At 42.3% G+C, this 22,039-nt stretch overlaps 1 protein-coding gene and 1 pseudogene across 1 annotated transcript; both read left to right on the top strand.

Annotated features, from left to right (window-relative positions):
- The first annotated feature begins 1,346 nt into the window (after positions 1 to 1,346).
- LOC123372258 lies at positions 1,347 to 3,410 on the top strand (annotated as a pseudogene).
- A 2,259-nt stretch (positions 3,411 to 5,669) lies between these two features.
- Positions 5,670 to 21,670, top strand: LOC123372213 (perilipin-3-like). Its single transcript, XM_045020210.1, has 8 exons — positions 5,670 to 5,808; positions 12,186 to 12,262; positions 13,096 to 13,291; positions 16,927 to 17,009; positions 17,357 to 17,642; positions 18,833 to 19,032; positions 20,338 to 20,466; positions 20,659 to 21,670. Exons 2-8 carry the CDS (start codon positions 12,203 to 12,205, stop codon positions 21,007 to 21,009), a joined length of 1,305 nt encoding a protein of 434 aa, XP_044876145.1. The 5' UTR covers positions 5,670 to 5,808; positions 12,186 to 12,202; the 3' UTR covers positions 21,010 to 21,670.
- Positions 21,671 to 22,039: the final 369 nt, after the last annotated feature.

Genomic DNA, 22,039 nt, shown 5'->3' with positions numbered 1-22,039 from the left:
AACATCTCCGGCTAGCTGCAACTCCAAGTGTGATTTGGCCTTCCTAATTTCACTCCTGCATGCCTGAGCAATACTTTTATACTCCTCCCTGGTTATTTGTCCAATCTTCCACTTCTTGTAAGCTGTTTTTTTGTGTTTAAGACGAGCAAGGATTTCACTGTTAAGCCAAGCTGGTCGCCTGCCATATTTACTTTTCTTCCTACACATCGGGATGGTTTGTTCCTGCAACCTCAATAAGGATTCTTTAAAATACAGCCAGCTTTCCTCGACTCCTTTCCCCGTCATGTTATTCTCCCAGGGGACCTTGCCCATCAGTTCCCTGAGGGAGTCGAAGTCTGCTTTTCTGAAGTCCAGGGTCTCTGTTCTACTGCTTTCCTTTTTTCCTTGTGTCAGGATCCTGAACTCGACCATATCATGGTCACTGCCTCCCAGGTTCCCATCCACTATTGCTTCCTCTACTATTTCTTCCCTGTTCGTGAGCAGCAGGTCAAGAAGAGCTTTTCCCCTAATTGGTTCCTCCAGCACTTGCACCAGGAAATTGTCCCCTACACTTTCCAGAAACTTCCTGGATTGTCTGTGCACCGCTGTATTGCTCTCCCAGCAGATATCGGGGTGATTAAAGTCACCCATGAGAACCAGGGCCTGTGATCTAGCAACTTCTGTTAGTTGCTGGAAGAAAGCCTCGTCCACCTCATCCCCCTGGTCCGGTGGTCTGTAGCAGACTCCCACCACGACATTACCCTTGTTGTTCATACTTCTAAATTTAATCCAGAGACTCTCAGGGTTTTCTGCAGTTTCATACTGGAGCTCTGAGCAGTCATACCCAGTCAGAGATTCTCTCTACCCCTTGTGCTGGGAGCTACTCATTCTCCCTGGTACTTGGCTTCTGTCCCAGGGCCTGTCCCCATCTCTGCCTCACACACATTGATCATCAACTGACACAGAACTTCCTGGCACCTTCGCCTCCTCCTTGCCAGCTCCTGGCTGGAACATCTCCTTCTCCTTCCCCTCACTCTTAACAGGGCTGGAAATAGCCATTTCCCACTATGTTAATAATAATAACCACCTTTGGCGCTTTTCAGACAAGCTGCTCACTTGACTGGTGTGTTACACCCAGAGTGATGGATTTTGCCTAGGCCTTGCACTTGAGTAGAAGGGAGGAAGCAGGTATAAGGATCCTAAGAATGAGAGATGAGTAAATTTCTTGTAAATTTTGGATTTTCTCCAGAGCTTGATTAATAGTAAAACTCCATCACATCAGTGACAGTGGCCTCCGTGTGTTGAGGGGAGTATACAGCCTATAGTTTGGAGAGCCACAATCTCTCTTATAAAGAGTGCACAAAATCATGCCCGAGGTACGTTGGTGGACAGGGCCAGATCCTCAGATGTCAGGATCCACTGAAGTCAGTAGAGCTATGCCAAGTTACTCCAGCTGAGAATCCAATCCACAGACCTAGGCAAGAGTATCCCACACCAGTGAGAAGTACTTTTCAGTGGATATAAACCAGGGTTGATTTGATTTAAATCGCTAGTCAGGAAGACTCGATTTAATCATGGATTTCTACATAAAGTGCATTCTTGTTGGTTGTTATAAGCTTAATATATATTCTTCACAACTCAGAGATAGATGTGAGTTTCATTTTTAAAAAGGTACACACTATATATTTTTCAAAATAAAACACTAACACTTTTCAGATTAGTTTTACAGATATATCAGAAAATGAATAATTGTTTGGTTATTTCATTTAAGAAAGGTAATTGAAGAAGATATTTATGAAGTCATTGGGAGGTGAACTGTCTCCAATTCAATAGGTTAATTATTAATATTTGGAGGATTTTCTTGCCATGCTGTATTAGGAGGAGAACATCACCAGTCAAACATTTAAATTGTTTTATTTAACTAAAACAACGTTATGTATTCTGGATTTTTTTCTTCAATAGCAAACATATAATATTTTAACAAAACAAGCATATGAATTTTTGAATTTAGTTAAACATTCAAGTTTTTTAAAATCAGGTTTGTTTTTGTTAAAACTGTTTTTAACTAAAATAGTTAAATTAAATATTTTTTTAAAAAAATTAAATTGACTATCAGCCAGGTCAACATGAGAAACTTAAAATACTGGCTTCTGCAACTAACTCAGTTGTCTTCACCTTCATTTTCCTGTTTGTTCATAACCTGAAAAAGAAAAACAAGCTTTCCTGCTTTTTCAGGTCCCAAACATTTCTCAATTTGGAATGAATTAGTCCAAAGGAAGAAAATATTCTTTCTACACTGGCAGAAGAAGCTACTGCTGTTAAAAGTGAGATCATTACTTCAACAGTCTCTGAATCCAAGTGCTTAAGTGACTTCCACCAGTTCACTGGTGTGATTTTCTTTACAACATCATCAGCAAACATATATTTCTTGAATGGTTCACCCTTAGCTCTGAAGTCTATTATAGTTGGCATTATGGAGTGATGATTGCTGGATGTCCATGTCATAGCCAACTCCTCTTCTTCAGCATTTAAGGTTTGACCCTGGTACTGAGTATTGAGAATATTTGCAAGAAAATGAGCTGGAGATAGTGCTTATCCCATTTCTTTTTTTAATGCTTGTAATTTAACTCTGCACTCAATTCCAGAAGCTTCTGGATGTGGAGTGCTTAATCTGCCTAGCAAGAATGACCCAGAGCCCATGGCTCAGCTCCGCCATGGCTGTCCCGCTCTGCGCACTGCTCCGCCCTGCCCGGGCCCCAGCCCACCTGCTGCTGTGAGCCCCAGCTTAGCTCTGCTCAGCAGGCACTCAGTTCCAGTACCTCGCGGTGGAAAAGCAGGGGGCGAAGCGTGATCCAGCTGAACCAGCCCAAGTCCTTGAGTGCCCTCTGCGATGGCCTGATGAACGAGATGAACCAGGCCCTAGACTCCTTCGAGAAGGACCCACATGTGGGAGCCATCGTCATCACCAGCAGCGATAAAGCCTTCGCAGCTGGAGCAGATATAAAGGAGATGCAGACCAGAACCTTCCAGGAATGTTACGGTGGCAATTTCCTTGCACACTGGAACAGTCTCTCTCTGGACAGGAAGCCGGTCATAGCAGCTGTGAATGGATATGCTCTGGGCAGTGGCTGTGAGCTGTCCATGATGTGTGATGTGAGATCTATGCTGGCGAGAAAGCGCAGTCTGGGCAACCTGAAATCTTGTTGGGAACCATTCTAGGAGATGGCAGGACTCAGAGATTCATGAGAGCAGTGGGCAAGTCCCTGGCAATGGAAATGGTCCTCACTGGAGACAGGATCTCTGCTCAGGAAGCCAAAGAAGCAGGCCTGGTCAGCAAAATCTACCCCATGGAGGAACTGCTAGAAGAAGCCATCAGCACAGTTCAGAAGTCCAATTCTCCTGTTGCTTACATTGATATACATCATGAGTAGCTCCAATTAATGCAAGAAAGAAGAGACTCAGGCCAAAGAAACCTAACCTCTTCTCTGCTGCTGCCGTGAACTAGACTAAGACCACTAGAAGGAGTCTAAGTAGTTGACATCTATACATTAACAAAAAATGTGTGCCTAAAAGCCATTTCCATATAGTTAATATAATGGCTCTGAATGTGAGGAGTTCAGGATCTGAGATGGAAAATACCTTCCTACCCAATGGTACAGCTTTACACTCCTTTTAACCTATTATTAATTCCTCTGAGGCCATATCCTGGAATGTTAACATCATAGATTCCAGCATGTTTAATTACTGACAGTATCTTTATTCAAATTAAAATGTATTAAGACTCACTATTTCTAACAACACTCATTCAAAAGTTATGGGGAAGCCCCCTTAAGATTATGTTTTTTAAGTCAAATACATTTTTTTAAATTTTTTGAAGATTCACATTTTTCAAACTTTTCTCCTTAACCATGAGGGCTGGAAGCTTTATTTTATTTTTTAAAAAGCAAACAAAAAAACAATTCTCATATGATCACTTTGCTGTGTGACAAAGTGGGAATGTTCTTAATGTTTCCTCTGAATACTGTGTGGGTGCCTCAGTTTCCCCTATGCATTTCTTAAGTCTCCAGTGTGCATAAATGGCCAACACTCGGTCTCCTGGCAACAACCATGTTCCTGCCATCTAATAAACCTCTGTTTTACTGGCTGGCTAAGAGTCATGTCTGACTGCAAAATAGGGGGGGGTGCAGGACCCCCTGGCTTCCCCAGGACCCCGCCAGGGTGGACTTGTTGCGGGAAGCGCACGGAGGGGCATATGCTGAATGCTCCAAGGTCAGACCCAGGAAGGTGGAGCCATGTGAGCTACTTGCCCTGAAGACAGTCTGCTGCAAGGGAGAGGAGGCGCCCCAAAGTGCTGACTGGCTTTGTGGGGAGCAGGTCCAGAGCATCGCCCGGGGACTCCGTGACATGCTGCAAAAACTAAGGCAGTAAGAAGACAATATAAAAAGAGCACCAGATATGATGGGGGTGGGGGGGAATCACAGGGGCTCATAATAAAATTGGACTTTACCTTGTATTTGTAATGGAAAAGCTGGTCAAAACTGAAAATGTTTCCCCTCTCCACACTGCAAAAGCCAGTCAGCCTGAGGAAACCCATTCTTAGTCTGAACCAGCACATTCTCCTTCTGACCTTAAAGTCACTATCCATATCTGCCTTTACCATGCTCCCAGTCTAGTTTAAAGGACAGGTCCATCCAGCTTGGCTGATGAGTGTTGATGGGCTGAACTGCCTGGCCTTTTAACTCTTTCCTGCCTGGTCTTGGATGACTGCAAAGCAACTCCACTGAACGAGAAGTTTTGTAACTTACCTCTTCTTGAGTGACCCCATATGTAGAGTCTCCTTGATACCAGACTGATAGGATACCCCATTACAAGTACATAGACAGGAAAACTGTCACCATAGCTGCTTGGCACATTTGTGTGTAGGTTATGATCCTGAAGTTAGCAGTAATAAAATTCAGAATATTAACTGATTTCTCATCGTAACTGTAAAGACACCTTCAGCTAGTATCTACATCCTTGACTCTGATTATGTGGCAACGCAGAAGCCCAATAGTCCCCATGCAATTGGGCAGTACACTGTGGACTCCTTAACGCATGTTGTGTTTGAGTTCCCTTTTAACCAAACTCCATTGCCTATTAACCACCCCTGGACAAGGTGAGACATGCCAGGGAAAGCACCCAGAGGACCTTTCTCACCTTCATCTAACAATTGACTTGGTAGGGAAAAGAATCCTTTCCCCCTTTCTTTAAAACACTCTTCCTGGAGCTATTTTGAGATTAACTATGAGATTTCCCTAACCATAAATATGTACTAGTATTACCCTTTTGCAAGATTTCCATTCATGTTCAAACAATTTAGTTTTCCTTCACTCTAGCAACCTTACTGCAGTAATGTCATCTTAACCTGGGTTCTGAAAAGACACTGTCCAGAAAGAGTCAGTGTGTGTAGTGGATGGAAAATGATATAGCTCTGGCTTCTTTCCTTGGTCCTTTTTTGCTCTCTCTCCCTTTAAGCTCTTGAATCCCTTGTCCCTCTCCAGGCTGAAAATGAACTACAGGAAATGATCAGAAGCTTCACAATAGTCAGGAGAAGCTGGACCAGGTGTGGTTGGAGTGGAGCAGAAGCTCCTACTCTGGAGGGAGGAAGGATAATTGTTGAGCACACCACAGGTTCCAGCCCTCATTAGTCAGGGTGAAGACTGCCATTTTCTGATTGCTTTCCCACATTGCCAGTTTGCCACACCCTGTGATGACATCACTAGTCTCATACAAAAGCTGAACAAGTGTTACTTTTCTAGGGTAGGGCAGAAGGAAAGTGGGAAAAGTCAGGTGAGATGTCATGAGTGACTTTAATTTGTTATGGGGGTTATGGTGTTAGTTGGGCTGAATAGTAAAATGTAATTATTTAAAACTAGTTTGATGCTTTTTAATTCTAGTATTAAGGAATGTTTTCTTATGTTGGTAGCAAATTTAGTTATTTCTCTTTGGTGTGTATGTTATGAAACCTGGCTTATTGGCTCTCTGGAAAGCTAGGAGTAGATGAGGTGTAAAACATATTAACAATAGCAATACTTAAACTAAGCTCTGGCTATAAATATCTAAACATCCTCCTCCAAATGCCTTAAGCCTTGAGGTAAAAAACTAGGGCCTAATCATGATTCATTAAAAATGTAACATAAGAGTGGCCATACTAGGTCAGACCAAAAGTCTATCTAGCCCAGTATCCTGTCTTCTGATAGTGGCCAGTGCTATGTCCCCCCAGAAGGCATGAACAGAACAGGTAATCATCAAGTGATCCGTTCCCAGCTTCTGGCAAACAGAGACTAGGGACACCATCCCTGTCTATCTTAGCTAATAGTCATTGATGAACCTATGCTACATGAACTTACCTAGTTCTTTTTTGAACCCTGTTATAGTCTTGGCCTTCACAATGGCCTCTAGCAAGGAGTTCCACAGGTTGACTCTGTTGTATGGAAAAAATACTTCCTTTTGTTTGTTTTAAACTGATTACCTATTAACTTCATTTAGTGGCCCCTGGATCTTGTGTCATAAGAAGGAGTAAATAACACTTCTTTATTAACTTTTTCCACACCAGTCATGATTTTATAGACCTCTATCCTATGCCCCCTTTGTTGTCTCTTTTCCAAGCTGAAAAGTGCCAGTCTTATCTTGCCTCATTCAGCAGCTGTTCTATACCCCTAATCATTTTGGTTGCCCTCTCCTGAACCTTTCCATGTCCCCTATAACTTTTTTGTAATAGGGTGACCACAGCTGCACACAGTATTCAAGATGTGGGCATGCTGTGGCTTTATATAGAGGCAATGTGGTATTTTCTGTTTTATTATCTATCCCTTTCTTAATGATTCCCAACATGTTGGTTGGTTGGTTGACTGCTGCTGCTGCACATTTGAGTGGATATTTTCAGAGAACTAGCCACAATGACTCCAAGATCTTTCTTGAGTGGTAACAGCTAACTTAGACCCCATCATTTTATATGTATAGTTGGGATTATGTTTCCAATGCATTTCTTTGCATTTATCAACATTGCATTTCATTTTATTTATTTTTTGCATCCACTTTTGAGAGAGCCTTTTGTAGCTCTTAGTCTTCCTGGGACTTAACTACAATCTTGAGCAATTTTGTATCCTTGGCAAATTTTGCCACCTCACTGTTTACCCCTTTTTCCAGATCACTTATGAATATGTTGAATAGGACTCCCCCAGTACAGATCCCTGGGGGACACCACTATTTACCTCTCTCCATTCTGAAAACTGACCATTTGTTCCTACCCTGTTTCCTACATTTTAAACAGTTACCAGTCCATGGGAGACCCTTCCCTCTTATCCCATGACAGCTTACTTTCCTTAAGAGCCTTTGGTGAGGAACCTTGTCAAAGGCTTTCTGAAAATCTAAATACACTATATCCACCGGATTTCCCGCTTGTCCACATGCTTGTTGACCCCCTCAAAGAATTCTAGTAGATTGGTGAGGCATGATTTCCCTTAACAAAAGCCATGTTGACTCTTCCTCAACAAATTATGTTCACCTATGTCTGACAATTTTGTTCTTTACTATAGCTTCAGCCAGTTGGCATGGTACTGAAGTCAGGCTTACTAGCTGTAATTTCTGGAATCACCTCTGGAGCCCTTTTTAAAAATTGGTGTCACATTGGCTATCCTCCAGTCATTTCATACAGAAGCTGATTTTAATGATAGGTTACAGATTAGTTAGTAGTCCTGCAATTTCACACTTGATTTCCTTCACAACTCGTGGGTAAATACCATCTGATCCTGGTGACTTATTGCTGTTTAGTATACCAGTTTGTTCCAAAACCTCCTCTTAATGACACTTTAATCTAGGACAGTTCCTCTGATTTGTCACCTAAAAAGAATGGCTCAGGTTTGGGAATCTCCCTCACATCCTCAGCTGTGGAAAAACAATGCAAAGAATTCATTTAGCTTCTCTGCAATGGCCTTGTCCTTGAGTGCTCCTTTAGCATCTGGATCATCCAGTGGCCTGACTAATTGTTTAGCAGGCTTCCTGCTTCTGATATAATTTTTAAAAAAAGGCTATTAGTTTTTGAGTCTTTGGCTAGCTGTTTATATTTTTACACTTCATTTGCCAGAATTTATTCTCCTTTCTATTTTCCTCACCAGGATTTAATTTCCACTTTTTAAAGGAGGTCTTTTTGCCTCACAATGCTTCTTTTACTTTTTCTTCTTTGACTTGCATCTGAAGAAGTGGGTATTCACCCACGAAAGCTCATGCTGCAAAACGTCTGTTAGTCTATAAGGTGCCACAGGATTCTTTGCTGCTTTTACAGATCCAGACTAACACGGCTATCCCTCTGATCTTTTACTTTGTTTACTTTGGTGCTCTTTTGGTTATTTTTTTATTTTAATTTGGGGTATACATTTAAGTTGACACTCTATTATAGTGTCTTTAAAAAGTTTCCATGCAGCTTGCAGAGATCTTACTTTTGGTGCTGTACCTTTAAACTTCTGCTTAACTAACCTCATTTTTGTGTATTTCCCTTTTCTGAAATTAAGTGCTACAGTGTTGGGCCACTGTGGTGGTTTCCCTGCCACAGGGAGCTTTCCATTTTTTGTTTTCTGTGCTGGTACAAAATATGTCACTGATGTGGTTGAGGTTTTTAACCAAAAAACATACTAGTTCTAAATAACTGTTAAATGGGTGAATGTCACTTATACTGTGGCAATGAAACATACAGAGAAGAATAACAAGTGGCTAAATTGTTAGAACTCATGAAACTGAAAATCAAGATTCAAAACCTTTTACTAATCCTCTAATTAAAGAGGCGATCGAGCCTTAGGCCAATCTAGTTCTTCTTGACCAGGTATGACTTGCTCCCAAATGTGGATCTTGTTAGTTTACCAAAGGAACAGACCATTAGCAATGTGAGATTATGTTGCAGTAGGGCAGAAGAGCTTCCAAATCCATTGACTAGAATCCTGTTTGTTTGGTTTTTTTTTTTAAATCTAACTAATCAGATGGGTAATAATAAACCTATGCTCCTACAAATGGAAACTTGAGGGGAAACAGTGGTTCTGTATAAAGTATTACTATATAAAAATGGTGCAGAGATACCTGGTGCAGCTTAAGCAAGTTGCACCTAATGGCAGTGCGACATGAGGAAACTACTGGGGATTCATTCCGTGACTTTTGTTCTAGTTTCTTCTAACATATCCTCTTAAGATATTAATAGATGTTATCAAGTTACAGTAAGTTAGAGGACAAGGTAGCATTCAACCACAGGCTCTAAAGCAATGTGAAAATAAAGTGGTTGAACTGATAACAGATGTGAAATCTAACTTTGAAGTGTGCTAATATTTGATAGTTGGTGTATCTCCTAAAAATGTGCTACCAAATCATCCTGGGAACTCAGATCAGTAAAAATGAACTTTACTACTGGGCAAACTAAAGCCAAGTATAAAATCTAAATAAGCAAGTGTGGCTTTTGTACAAGGAAATTATCCTTTCAAACCTATTAATTCTTTGAGGGCCTAGTGGAGAAATCTCCCACTCCTGCTATTTATTTAGGTTTTTCAGAAAGCTCTTGAGTGCTTCACAAGAAGTTATCAAACAAAATAAACTAATGCAGTGAGAAGCAAAGGTCTGTCCTGAATTATAAATTGGTTAAGAGGAAACTGAGGCTAAAGTTATGCTGAAAACTGACCAGAAGTGAACCATTCCACTGTTCACCATAGTTAATGTTTCATGTACTTGGCTGCAGCAGGGAGTGAGCAGTCAGCAGTTGGGGATGGGGAGAAGGAACTAATAGATAACAATTTTAGTCTAAAACTGGAGGCATGAAGCATGTCAGTGATCTTGAAGAAAAAGCTAGGATGGGTCAAATCCACGTAATCAAATGCATGATAATGGATGTTAGTAGACTCAACATCAACATATCCAATGGTGTTCCCCATATACTTAAGTATATGTAGAAGAGACCAACAAAAATGTGCAGTACTGATAAATGTGGAACTTGTATTGCTATGTAATTTCAGTTCTCTTTTATTCAAGTTCAGCCTTTTGCATTAAGCTGGTGTTAAAAGCTAACCTCAAATACAGTGTTCATTTCTAGTCATAGCAAAGATGTATAGCAGTAATCAAAAGGGTAACACAGCTGTCACAGTATCTAAGCCATGTAAACTTCCATATGAACAGACTAAAAATTAGGGCTGTCTAGTTTTTTAAAAACATGGTGGAGGTTTTGAAAAACTATACAGGAACTCATTTAAAACTATGTACCTCTTATACAATGCATTACCAACCTATAGAACTTGCTGTATCATGGAATATTAGTGTTGGAAGAGACCTCAGGAGGTCATCTAGCCCAACCCGCTGCTCAAAGCAAGACCAAGCCCAACTAAATCATCCCAGCCAGGGCTTTGTCAAGCTGGGCCTTAAGAACCTCTAAGGATGGAGATTTCACCACCCTCCTAGGGAAATAGCTTTTTCCAATTATCCGACCTAGACCTCCCACCCCTGCAACTTGAGGCCATTGCTCCTTGTTCTGTTGGCTGTTCTCAGTGGTGGCAGACGAGCTCCATCCTCTTTGAAACCCCCCTTCAGGTAGGTGACGGTTGTTATCAAATCCCTCCTCACTCTTCTGCAGACTAATAAGCCCAGTTCCCTCAGCCTCTACTCATAAGTCATGTGCCCCAGCCTCCTAGTTGTGTGTTTGTGGTGTTTGTTTTGCTTTTGTCCTCTGCTGGACTCTCTCTCCAATTTATAATGACATATTGGGAAAGAGCTTAGCAATGCTAAACATTTAGACTTGCATGCCAGCATGGTGGTAACTAAGGATAACTAGACTTGTGCTTCAGCACCCAATGCCCAGCAATCAGGTATTGGGTTAAGAACCTCATCTTCCCATATGAATGAAAATTCAGAACAGTACATCTGACTCTACCCACTGCTGGAGACAGTATATTGGACTAGATGGCTATGGAAAGTCCTATTTATATTTATAAGGTGTACTAGCTCTATTAGAGGCCAAACTCACTATAATGTGGTGATGTCTTGACTTTGACTCTCCAACAAAATCGGAAGAAATGCCCATCTGAATGTGGGGAGGCAGTGGGTGACCTTGAAAGCAGGAATAGAAATTCCACTTGAGACAGACTTCTCTGAATAAGTCTTCCAGAAATTAAATTCACATGGAAGTGGTACAACAATTGTCTGCCAAACACAATTCAACTGTAACCCTCAATATTCCATTTTTAGCTTGTGTAGTTGTCTCCATCTGAAAAGATGAGATGGACTAAGGAGTCAACTCCTTTTGGCTAAATAAAGTTACTGTTATGGGGTTTTCCCACTACATCCAAGTTTAAAAAAACCTGACCCTCTGTGTACTGCTGACCTAGCCTGAACCACCTGTCAGAAGCCCTCTAACTGGACATACCAAAGGCTAGCCCTCTGGTGGTCAGTATCTGACTGCTCCCAGAGCTGGCCCTATCTAAGGGTACATCTTCACTACCTGCCGTATTGGCGGGTAGCAATCGATTTCTTGGGGATCAATATATCGTGTCTCATCTAGATGCGATATATCGATCCCCGAACGCGCTCATGTCGACTCCGTAACTCTACCAACACGAGCGGTGGTAGCGGAGTCGACATGGGGAGCTGCGGACGTCGATCCCGCGCCATGAGGACGGTAAGTAATTCAATATCGGATACTTCAACTTCGTTATTCACGTAGCTGAAGTTGCGTATCTTATATCGATTTTCCCCCATAGTGTAGACCTGCCCTAAGTGAGTAACACTTGGCCCCCACTTACAAAGTTCTAGACTAATCTTTCAATTAGGAAGGTGGGACTGACCTTGTGACCAGAACTAAAGAAACCAGCAATTCTTACACTTTTGTAGGAAACAAGAATTGCTGGGCATGTCTTTTTTTTCTCCAAATAGATCATATCATGTCAGGTACAATATGCAATAATATGTACAATATGCTATCCTCTCCAAAAGTCTCCTGATGACTTCATTCCTGGTAGGAGAACTCTTTTTCCCCCCTTCCTCTGTGTATTTGGAACAGCACTTGCTACTATCTAATACCCCCTTTTTACAATAAGCTTTGAAAGCAGGAAGGAGTAGATGGCAATCTTTAGCCTGTTGGACTTAGAGCTCTATCTTGCAGAGGAATGGTATGGCTTATGCCTCACCTTTTTCATTCTTTTCAGTGGTATCTAACTTCATCATGTCTATAGACGAAAACAAAACAAATGCTGCTTTCCTAGAGACTGATCAGGAGAAGCAGGTAGGTACATTATTGGTTCCAAGTAAGTAGAGTTAAAGCAGGCTTGTAAACTGGCTGGCTTTTTTTAAAGAAATATTCTAATTCTTCCAGAAGACATGGGACAAACTACTGGATGCAATTCTACAGCCTGTCTGCTGCAGGACAAGACTAAGTCACAATGGTCCCTTCTTGCCTTAAACTAATTCATAATTCATGAGCGTTAAACTAGACATGACAACCACTGCCATAATGAACTTGCAATGAAATCACATCAAGTCTCTAACATGTTCCCTTTGGGTCTGCCAAAGCCTGACTTAACTGGGAGTTGAGCATAATGATAGAGGCTCCCCAAAGCTTCAGCTCATGCCACAATCTTGTCTCTTATCTGAAGCTTTCTTGGGATTGGTGAAGGAAAAGTCCTACCTTTTTATGTGTGATTGGTGCTAATTGCACCTACTGATCAAACTACTGTACACTATTGGCGAGCTTCAACACTGCCTACAGGTGTGGATAGTAGCACCTTAAATTAATCTGATTGCTTTCCTGGACTTTAGAGGCTAGTAGAGCATCTTGGGTGGGATGTCCTGACATAAGTCTCTTCAGTCTGCAAACATTCTAGTTCTAGCCCAGGAACAGACTTGCAAAACTAATACCAAGTGATAGATTAGATATGGCATGGCCTCTCAGCAAAATACTTCTGGTAAGGAGGTATCTGGAGGAGAAACTAACCCTTTGCTGGAGTCCCTGGAAAAAGTTAGGAGGTACTGATTCAACAGCCCTAAGATTCTCTGGTGTGCAAGTGTTACTGAGAATCTGTTTAACCAGCTGGACTCTAACTTTCTTCCCTTTCTTAGAGTGTAGTGAGTAGGGTGGCCAATCTGCCACTGGTCAGCTCTACTTATGACAAGGTTTCTACTACATACACTGCCACTAAAGAAGACCATTCACTCATCAAGTCAGTCTGTGGTGTTGCAGAGATAGGAGCGAAGACAATTGCTACTGCTGCAGTTGGTGGTGTACAACCAATTCTGACCACACTTGAACCTCAGAGTGAGTAACGCTGTACCTGGGTGACAGGGGCATTTCTGCAAAAAGGCATATTGGGAGGGAACTAAAGAAGGTGAAGCATCCTTTCCATGTGAAATAGTGCAGGTTTGCTCTGTATGTGCTGACATCACCTCCAAAGAAGAGGATAATGATAAATAAAATATTTTATTTAGCACCCAAAACAACTAGGCAACATAGACATTTAAGACCAATCCTGCTCTAAAAAACCCACAATGTAAATAAACATGCAGACAGTGGAGGGATGGCGAACTATTAACAGGTCTTTCCTTATAGGTTTTTACTCTTGGCAGTTGGGTTTTGTCTTGACCTTTGGCAACTTTGCTCAGCAAAACTGACATTCTGTTATATAACAAACAAATATTGCTCAACTTTACAGTCAAATCCTTAAACTTACTGTAGGTTTTATCTACTCCTGTCCAAGTTGACAGCTTACTTACCAGCCAATAAACTGCTGGGTAACTTAACCAGCTAAAGCATAACCTTAAATACTACAGTACTGGCCTACAAAAATCAATTACACAAATCAGATAAAATGCAGCCAGCAGTACAGAAAGTAAACCTTAAGCAGTTTTCATTGACATGTGGTTTTGCCAGGACAGATAAATCTGACAAATGTCAATAAATTGGAGGATTGGGCCAAAAGAGATCTGAGGTTCAACAAGGACAAGTGCACTGCTACAGATGGGAGACCAACTGGCTAAGCAGCAGTTCTGCAGAAAAGGACCTGGAGATTAGAGTGGCTATGAATCAACAGTGTGTCCTCCTTTGCCAAGAAGGCTAACAGCAGATTGGGCTGCATTAGTAGGAGCACTGCCAGCAGATCGAGGGAAGTGATTATTCCCCTCTACTCGGCACTTGTGAGGCCACATCTGGAGCACTGCATCCAGTTTTGGGCCCCAATACAGAGAGGATGTGGACAAGTTGGAGAGAGCCCAATGGAGGGCAACAAAAAATGATTAGGGGGCTGGGGCACATGACTTATGAGGGGAGGCTGAGGGAACTGGGCTTATTTAGCTGCAGAAGAGAAGAGTAAGGGGGGATTGATAGCAGCCTTCAATTATCTGAAGGGGGATTCCAAAGAGGATGGAGCTAGGTTATTGATGGAACAAAAAGCAATGATTTCAAATTGGAGTGGGGGAGGTCTAGGTTGGATATTGTGAAATAGTGCTTCACCACCCTGCTAGTGAAACACTGGAATGGGTTACCGAGGGAGGTGGTGGAATCTCCATCTTTAGGTTTAAGGCCGGGCTTGACAAAGCCCGATCTGGGATGATTTAATTAGGGGTTAGTCCTGCTTTGAGCAGGGGATTGGACTAGATGACCTCCTGAGGTCTCTTCCAAACCCTAATCTATGATTCACTGTTCAGATTCCTTAACTTGAAGACACAAAGGTCTTGCTATTGTCATGTGACTTACTGGAGAGCAGGATCAATGTTTTTAGATTCAAAAGGCAATATAACATTAAAAACCTAGTTTGAGTTGCCATAGCCAAACACTAATTTGTAAGGCCCTACCTAAACTGTGGGATGACTGTCAAAATTGTGGCTTGGTTGTGGACAAGATATGGAAAATTGCAGAAAAGTAGTAATGGACCTTATTTGCAGTAACTAAGTCATTACTGTTCTGCAATTTTCCACTGTTGGTGGGAATACACAGCTGAGAGTAGGGGGAGGGGGCTTGCTGTCAGCAGTAACAGAGCTCCTACAGGCAAAATTGCAGTGAAAGCCTAATATTGCAGAGCCTCATAGTGCAGCAGCCTCTATCAAGTTAAGTAGGGCTTCACTATCTTATAATTTACAATAGCAGATGATAAGGTGATAGTCAGCATGGATTTGTCAAGAACAGATTGTGCCAAACCAACCTGATGGCTTTCTCTGACAGGGTAACAAGCCTTGTGAGGGTCGGGGGGCAAGCAGTAGACATGGCATATCTTGACTTTAGTAAAGCTTTCTCTCACGACCGTATAAACAAACCAGGGAAATCCAACCTAGATGGAGGTATTATAAGGTGGGTGGAAAAACTGTTCCCAGAGAGTAGTTGTTAGTGGTTCATAGTCATGCTGGAATAGCATCACAAGTTGGGTCCTGCAGGGATCAGTTCTAGGTCCAGTTCTGTTCAATATCTCAATCTTTAGATAATGGCACAGAGTACCCTTATAAAGTTTGCAGATGATACCAAGCTGGGAGGGGGTACAAGTCCTTTGGAGTGCATTTAAACTTGAAATGGTCTGAAGTAAACAGGATGAAATTCAATAAGGACAGATACAAAGTACTCCACTTAGAAAGGAACAATCAGTTGCACACATACAAAATGGAAAATGACTGCCTAGGAAGGAGTACTGCAGAAAGGGATCTGGACCACAAGCTAAATGTTGCAAAACAGCAAGCATTCTGGGATGTTTTAGCAGGAGTCTTGTAAGCAAGACATGAAGTAATATTTCCGCTCTACTCTACACTGATTAGACATCAACTGGAGTATTGTGTCCAGTTCTGGGCACCACATTTCAGAAAAGATGTGGACAAACTGGAGAGTCCAGAGAACAGCAACAAATGATTAAAAGTCTAGGAAACCTGACCTGTGAGGGAAGATTGAGAAAATTGGGTTTGTTTCTTCTGGAAAAGGGAGGGGACATAAAAGGTTCTTACAAGGAAGAGGGAGAAGAATTATTCTTGTTAACCTTTGAGGATACACCAAGAAGAAATGGGTTTAAATTGCAGTAAGGGAGGTTTAGGTGGGACATTAGGAAAAACTTTCTAACTGTTGGAGTGGTTAAGCACTAGAATAAGTTGCCTAAGGCGGTTGTGGAATCTCCATCACTGGGGATTTTAAGAGCAGGTTAGACAAACACCTGTCAGGGATGGTCTAGATAATACTTACCGTATTTTCCAGCGTATAAGGCGACTGGGCGTATAAGACGACCCCCTAATTTTCCAGTTAAAACATAGGTTTTGGCCTATACTCGCCGTATAAGACTACCCCCCCCCTTCCGAGGCAACACCATTTAATAACATCAGATTTGATTTAAATAATTTTAATTAAAAGGGTTTTGACTTACCGGTACTTACAGGGAGTCAGAGGGCTCTGGGCTGCCCGCTGCGGCGGGGAGCCCAGAGCCTTTTAAATCAGCACAGGGACGTTCTGTATGTAGCCGAAGCTACAGTATGTTTATACCCGGCGTATAAGACGACCCCCGATTTTTGGGGGGGGGTTTAGTATAAAAAGTCATCTTATATGCCGGAAAATACGGTAGCTCTGCCATGAGTGCAGGGAACTGGACTAGATGACTTCTCAATGTCCCTTCCAGGCCTATGATTCTAAAACACTATTTCCAAAGTACCTGCATAATTAAACATTGACTTACTGACAGCCTCTTCCTAGAGGTATAGCAAGCCATAGACTTCTCACCCACAATCTGCTTATTTGTAGTAGGGGAGCACCTCGGTGTCCTAAATGACAGTCCAGATGCCATTTGTCTAGGCACTGTAAACATTGTAACAGGACCTCCTCTAACTTAGTCTCTTGAAATCAGTTGTCCCAGTTCCAAACCTTCTCTGATACTCCAGGGAACTCTGCTAAAACTGAAAAAATTTCAAGGGACTAAAGTTGGCTTTTTACAGTTGCTGCAGTAAATGAATATGCCTGCAAAGGACTGGACAAGCTGGAGGAGAAACTGCCAATTCTTCAACAGCCAGCTGATAAGGTAACTTTTTTTTGTTGTCAAGAACTGTTTGGACAGAAGGATGCAGCAGTCTTACTTTGATTTAGAATAATCTAAACGAGCGGCTCCTGATGTCACAGTCCATGGGAGCAGTCCCTGGTCATAAGGCCTTGGCCAAACACATGGCTGCCTTGAAACAGGCTGGCAGTAAAGAGCTGCCCCAAGTGAAGGCTGTTCTGATGGAAGAAACTACTAGTGGAAAATAAGGAAGTGAATTTAGTGCTGAAGCCTGAGACTAAAAATCTGTATGGCTCGAGCATGGCACATCTCCACTAAAACCACTCTTGTACCTATTCATAATCTGTGAACGCCACTTTTTCTTCCCCCAGGTGATCTCAAGCACCAAGGAGCTAGTATCTTCCACAGTAACAGGCACCAAGGATGCAGTTGTCAGTGCTGTCACAGAAGCAAAGGATGTAGTAACTGGAATAATGGGCAAGACCAAAGAGACTGTGCAGGGTAGTATGGATGCCACCAGATCTGTAATGACCAGCAGCATGAGTGCTGTCATGGAATCCAGTGTGGGGCAGAAGGTTGTGAGCAGCATTGACACGTTGCTGGGGAAATCAGAGGAACTGGTGGACTTCTACCTCCCAATAACAGATGAAGAATTAGGTCAGTGCACTCTTCCAGTACACTAAATCTAGGAGATATAACCCTGACTTCCTGGAGAATGTTAAATGTCTACTCATACCTTAATTGTATAATCTGCCACTTGTAGTATCTTCACAAACAAATGTCCCTCCCATAACGCATGCATTAAACCAGGAGTGGGGGAGGGTGTTTGGTTTGCAGGATCAGAACTACAACTCTGGCTCTACAGAAATGAACATGCATCTCTAATCTCAAGATGCTAATTAACATGTCTTCACAGAGGCTACCTGGTGCAGGCTTTGAGCTGCTGGCCCACAACATGGGGCTGATTGGCATGGCTTCCTAGTACGGCATTGTCTGCAGCAAACTTGAGTTGAATTTAGGATTTTGTGGGTGGGGGTATAGCTGCAGGTACTACAGAGCTGATGGTGACTGTTCACACATCTAGGTCTCTACCATCCCAAAGCTTACTGTATACAACAGATGCTAAAATAGCTTTATTTACTGCTCCTGTTCCCCTTCCTTTTTCTAAACAGGTGAGTACTATGCAGGTGTTGATCCACTGTAGCCCATCTTATGTAATGCTTTGTATAAAATCTCTTAAGTGCACAGATTTCACAGTTGGTCTGGGATCCGAATATGGGGTATTTTAGCAGCATGAACTCTCTACTAGTTGATCAGCTCTTAAAGGCAGTTCCTTAATCAGGATAACCTGTCAGACCTTTGCAATGATGATCTCTTGGCCTACTACTCCACTAGGTAATGGCTTCCCCCTACCCAAATCATCTTGTACTAAAGCTATTAAAGAGGCTGACTTGAGACAGGCTGCAGGCACTTTTGCTGTAACTGGAATAGCCCCTCTTATAGGCTGTCATTGGGAGTCTGCTGCTTACTACAGTAGTGCACAAATACTAATCCTCTCATGACTAGATTAACATGAACACCTGTCATTAGCTATAAATGACTGATCCTATTTTAGTTCAATTATATGGCCTGCTTGGCCTTGGTGTATCAAATGAAATCCTCTGGGTACTGAGAGTTAACTAAGAATGTGTTGTGCTGCACAAGCAAGAACTGGGGAAAGAATTCCTAGCACCGGGGAGTGATTACAACAGATCAAAATTCTGGCCTCCTGCCCCATCACCATGGTACTTCATCTGACTCTCTCAGCCTTGGCTAGGAGTAAACCTTGTTCTTCTCAATCCTTTCAGTTAAGCTTGCAACGTCTCTGGAGGGGTTTGAAGTGGCCTCTGTAGAGCAGCAGAGACAGCCGAAGAGTTACTATGTGCGTTTGGGTTCCCTTTCAACCAAACTCCGCCAACGAGCCTACCAGCATTCCCTGGGCAAAGTGAAACAAGTTGGACAAAGCACAAAGGAGGCTCTCTTCCAGCTTCAGCAAACCATTGATCTGGTAGGGAATGCAAATCATAATTTGGGGGGGTCCCCTAAAAGCATTCTGTCATGGAGCTGTATAGTGACGAACACTATATATGACTAGCTTTCTGTGGGATGCCTATATTTGCCTACAATAGCAAGGCTTAGAGCATTGTTATTGTGCTGGTGGAGCCTGCTTCACAGGTCAGTCTGTAAAAGCAAGGGGGATTGGAGAGGTGGAGAAATACTGCTTCCTCAGGATTTGCTGCCAATTTTTTTTTTTCAACTTGCAAATACTTTCAGATTCACCAGTCATGTGGTGCATGTATCTACTAAGAAAATAGATATTTGCGTCTGACAAAGTGGGTATTCACCCAGGAAAGCTTATGCTCAATACATCTGTTAGTCTATAAGGTGCCACAAGACTGTTTGTTTCTTTCTAAGAAAATAGAGGTGAGCAAAAAGCTTTCTCAATCATAAGCAGGGCCCCATGTACTCACTTTCACAGCCATGTCTTGTGAAATCCAGCCTCTGCCACAGACTTCTGCTCCAGAGTCTGATTCAGTTTAAACTGATTCTGACACTTCCAGTGTTGCCATCAAATCCTAGGGACAAGAAATTGATTTAAAAGCATCACTTGCAGACAACATAAATCACATGTTCTAAAACACAAACTGTCCCTTTAGATCTGAGTACACTAAAGTGAGATGCCAACACATCTAATTGCTAAACACTTCTGTAGACTATACAAACATTCTTACACAAGATGTATGTTGCCTTTCATGTCTCCCAGGTAAGATGTAAAAGACAGCCATTGTACTGACACACACTCCATTTTGTAGCTGGTTCACTTACAGCTTCATTTTGACTAGAAGTTTAGCAGAATTTTAGCATGGCTCACAGCACACTGCAGAACTCACTTTCTCCCCATGTAATCTGCAAGATGACCAAGACAAGACCAACAGACCTGTAATGAGCTGTGAGTCTCATGAATGTTTCCATGAAAACATTTAGTATGGCATACAGGACAACTTGTGACATGTGATGGGGAGAGCTCAGATGGATATTTAAAATAAGTCTCTCTCTCTCTCTCTCTCTCTCTCTCTCTCCTCTCATATAATGAGACATCAGCTGGCACATTCCAGAGAGGACATTCTTTTCCTTAGGCCCTTCTGGCTGGGTGATCTTCCAATAACCAGAGGCGTCATCTCACCAAGGCAGCAGAAGCATCCCAACTTTTTTGTATTGGGTGACAGAATTTTGACAGCCCTCTAAAGACACTGCTGTTTCTCACTGAAGTCAGACTTCAAGCATCTCATCCCTTTTCTTTTAATCTCTCCAGATTGACTATGCTAAAGAGGCTATGGGTCCAAAGCTTCAAGATGGCCAAGAGAAGCTGAATCAAATGTGGCAGGAGTGGAGCAGGAGGGAGATAGGAGCAAGTGAGGACAAAGACTCTGCAAAGCCAGAGGTATCACCCTTACTGAAGAACAGTCTGGAATTATTTGAGGTTACCTCTGCTGTTTAAAGCACAGGACTATTAGTAGTTAAATTCAGGGGTAGTATTCAGATGTCATGCATTCAACCCGGCACTCATTAGAATGTACAAATGTTTTATACATAGTTTTTTTTTTTCCATTAATTGCAACTTGCTTCTTCACAGGTGATTGAGTCCCAGACACTGGCTGTTTCACGTAGCATCATCCATCATTTGCAGGCCATCTGTCTCACCCTAGTATCCAGCATCCAGGGCCTCCCAGCCAATATGCAGGACCAGGTCCAGCAGATTCTAAGCGGCCTAGAAGACCTCCATGCTTCCTTCTCTATGGCTGCTTCCTTCCAGGATCTCTCTAGCAGTATCCTCTCCCAGAGCAGAGAGAAGGTGGCCAAAGCACAGGAGTCTCTGAATGAGCTGCTGGAGTATGTGGTGCACAACATTCCCCTCACATGGATTGTGGGACCCTTTGCTCCAGCTGGAGACTCTGCAGTGGATGATAAAGTGGAGAAGGACTAGACAATCCTAGCTTCCTCTAGACAAAGGAGGACAACACAAGCTCTGAACTCTGCTCGTGAAGGACATGACAGACTTATAGGTCTTGGTCTTCAGCCTACATTTGACATCCTACAGAGAAGAATCTAAACCTGTGGCTTGCAGGCAACTGACATCCATACGTCTCTTGACCAATTCAATGGGTCTAGTACTCCTTGTTCTGAAATACTGAGACTTTTTTTTCCATGTTTGCAGTCTCAAATCAATTGTTTGCTTAGACTGTTTGCGCATGCAGGAGTACATGATCAGGTCTACTGTATGATAGTTTGGCTGCCTGTGAGAGTCAAAGCAAATTCCAACTTGTAACCCTAATGCCCAAAAGTCAGTGTGTTGGTCAGAAGCTGATTACTGCAATTTCTGGGAGAAATCTCTGGCAAAAGAGCCAATTCAGGTTGCCATCTTGTATTGGAAAGAAACCCTCTACCTATAGAGACTTAGCCATTGTTAACTTGGTCTCTTGCACTGTCAATCTACTAGACTCTAAATACAAAATAGGATTAGACTTGATCTCTCTCTGTAACAACTGTCTTGCTGCCTCACTTAAAAGAAAATAAGTTCTGCTTAACATGCCACTGCTATGTGTCAAATGATATTGTATGAAATAAATACTACCTGCATTCTCAAATAAGTCTCCTGATAACCCTAGTGTTATGAAACTTCTCTTTAGAGAATTTGGTTTGGATAGCAATGTACAATTTCATTCCTTGGTCCCTTCAAACAAAGCATCATCCTGGTCCAGAAGGCCTAGCAAGGGCTTCATTGCTTAGTGCTATTCCTAAATGTTGGCAAGAGTGAGATCACATAAACAAGATGTAGTTGGCAAGCTTTACTAGGCACTGAACAACCACCTCTTTGAAGACCACTCACTGAGCACTTCAGAGCTGGCTATGAGCAGATGTTCTCAGCTGAAAGTGTCCCATTCAGTTTCCCTTACTAGAACCTTTCTGATCAATGTTCCCTTTCTCACGACTACCTCCTCCAAACTGAGGATAAC

This window comes from Mauremys mutica, chromosome 6, assembly GCF_020497125.1.
Source record: "Mauremys mutica isolate MM-2020 ecotype Southern chromosome 6, ASM2049712v1, whole genome shotgun sequence".
NCBI classification, from domain to species: Eukaryota; Metazoa; Chordata; order Testudines; family Geoemydidae; genus Mauremys; species Mauremys mutica.
This window is presented reverse-complemented; position numbering and strand designations above follow the sequence as displayed.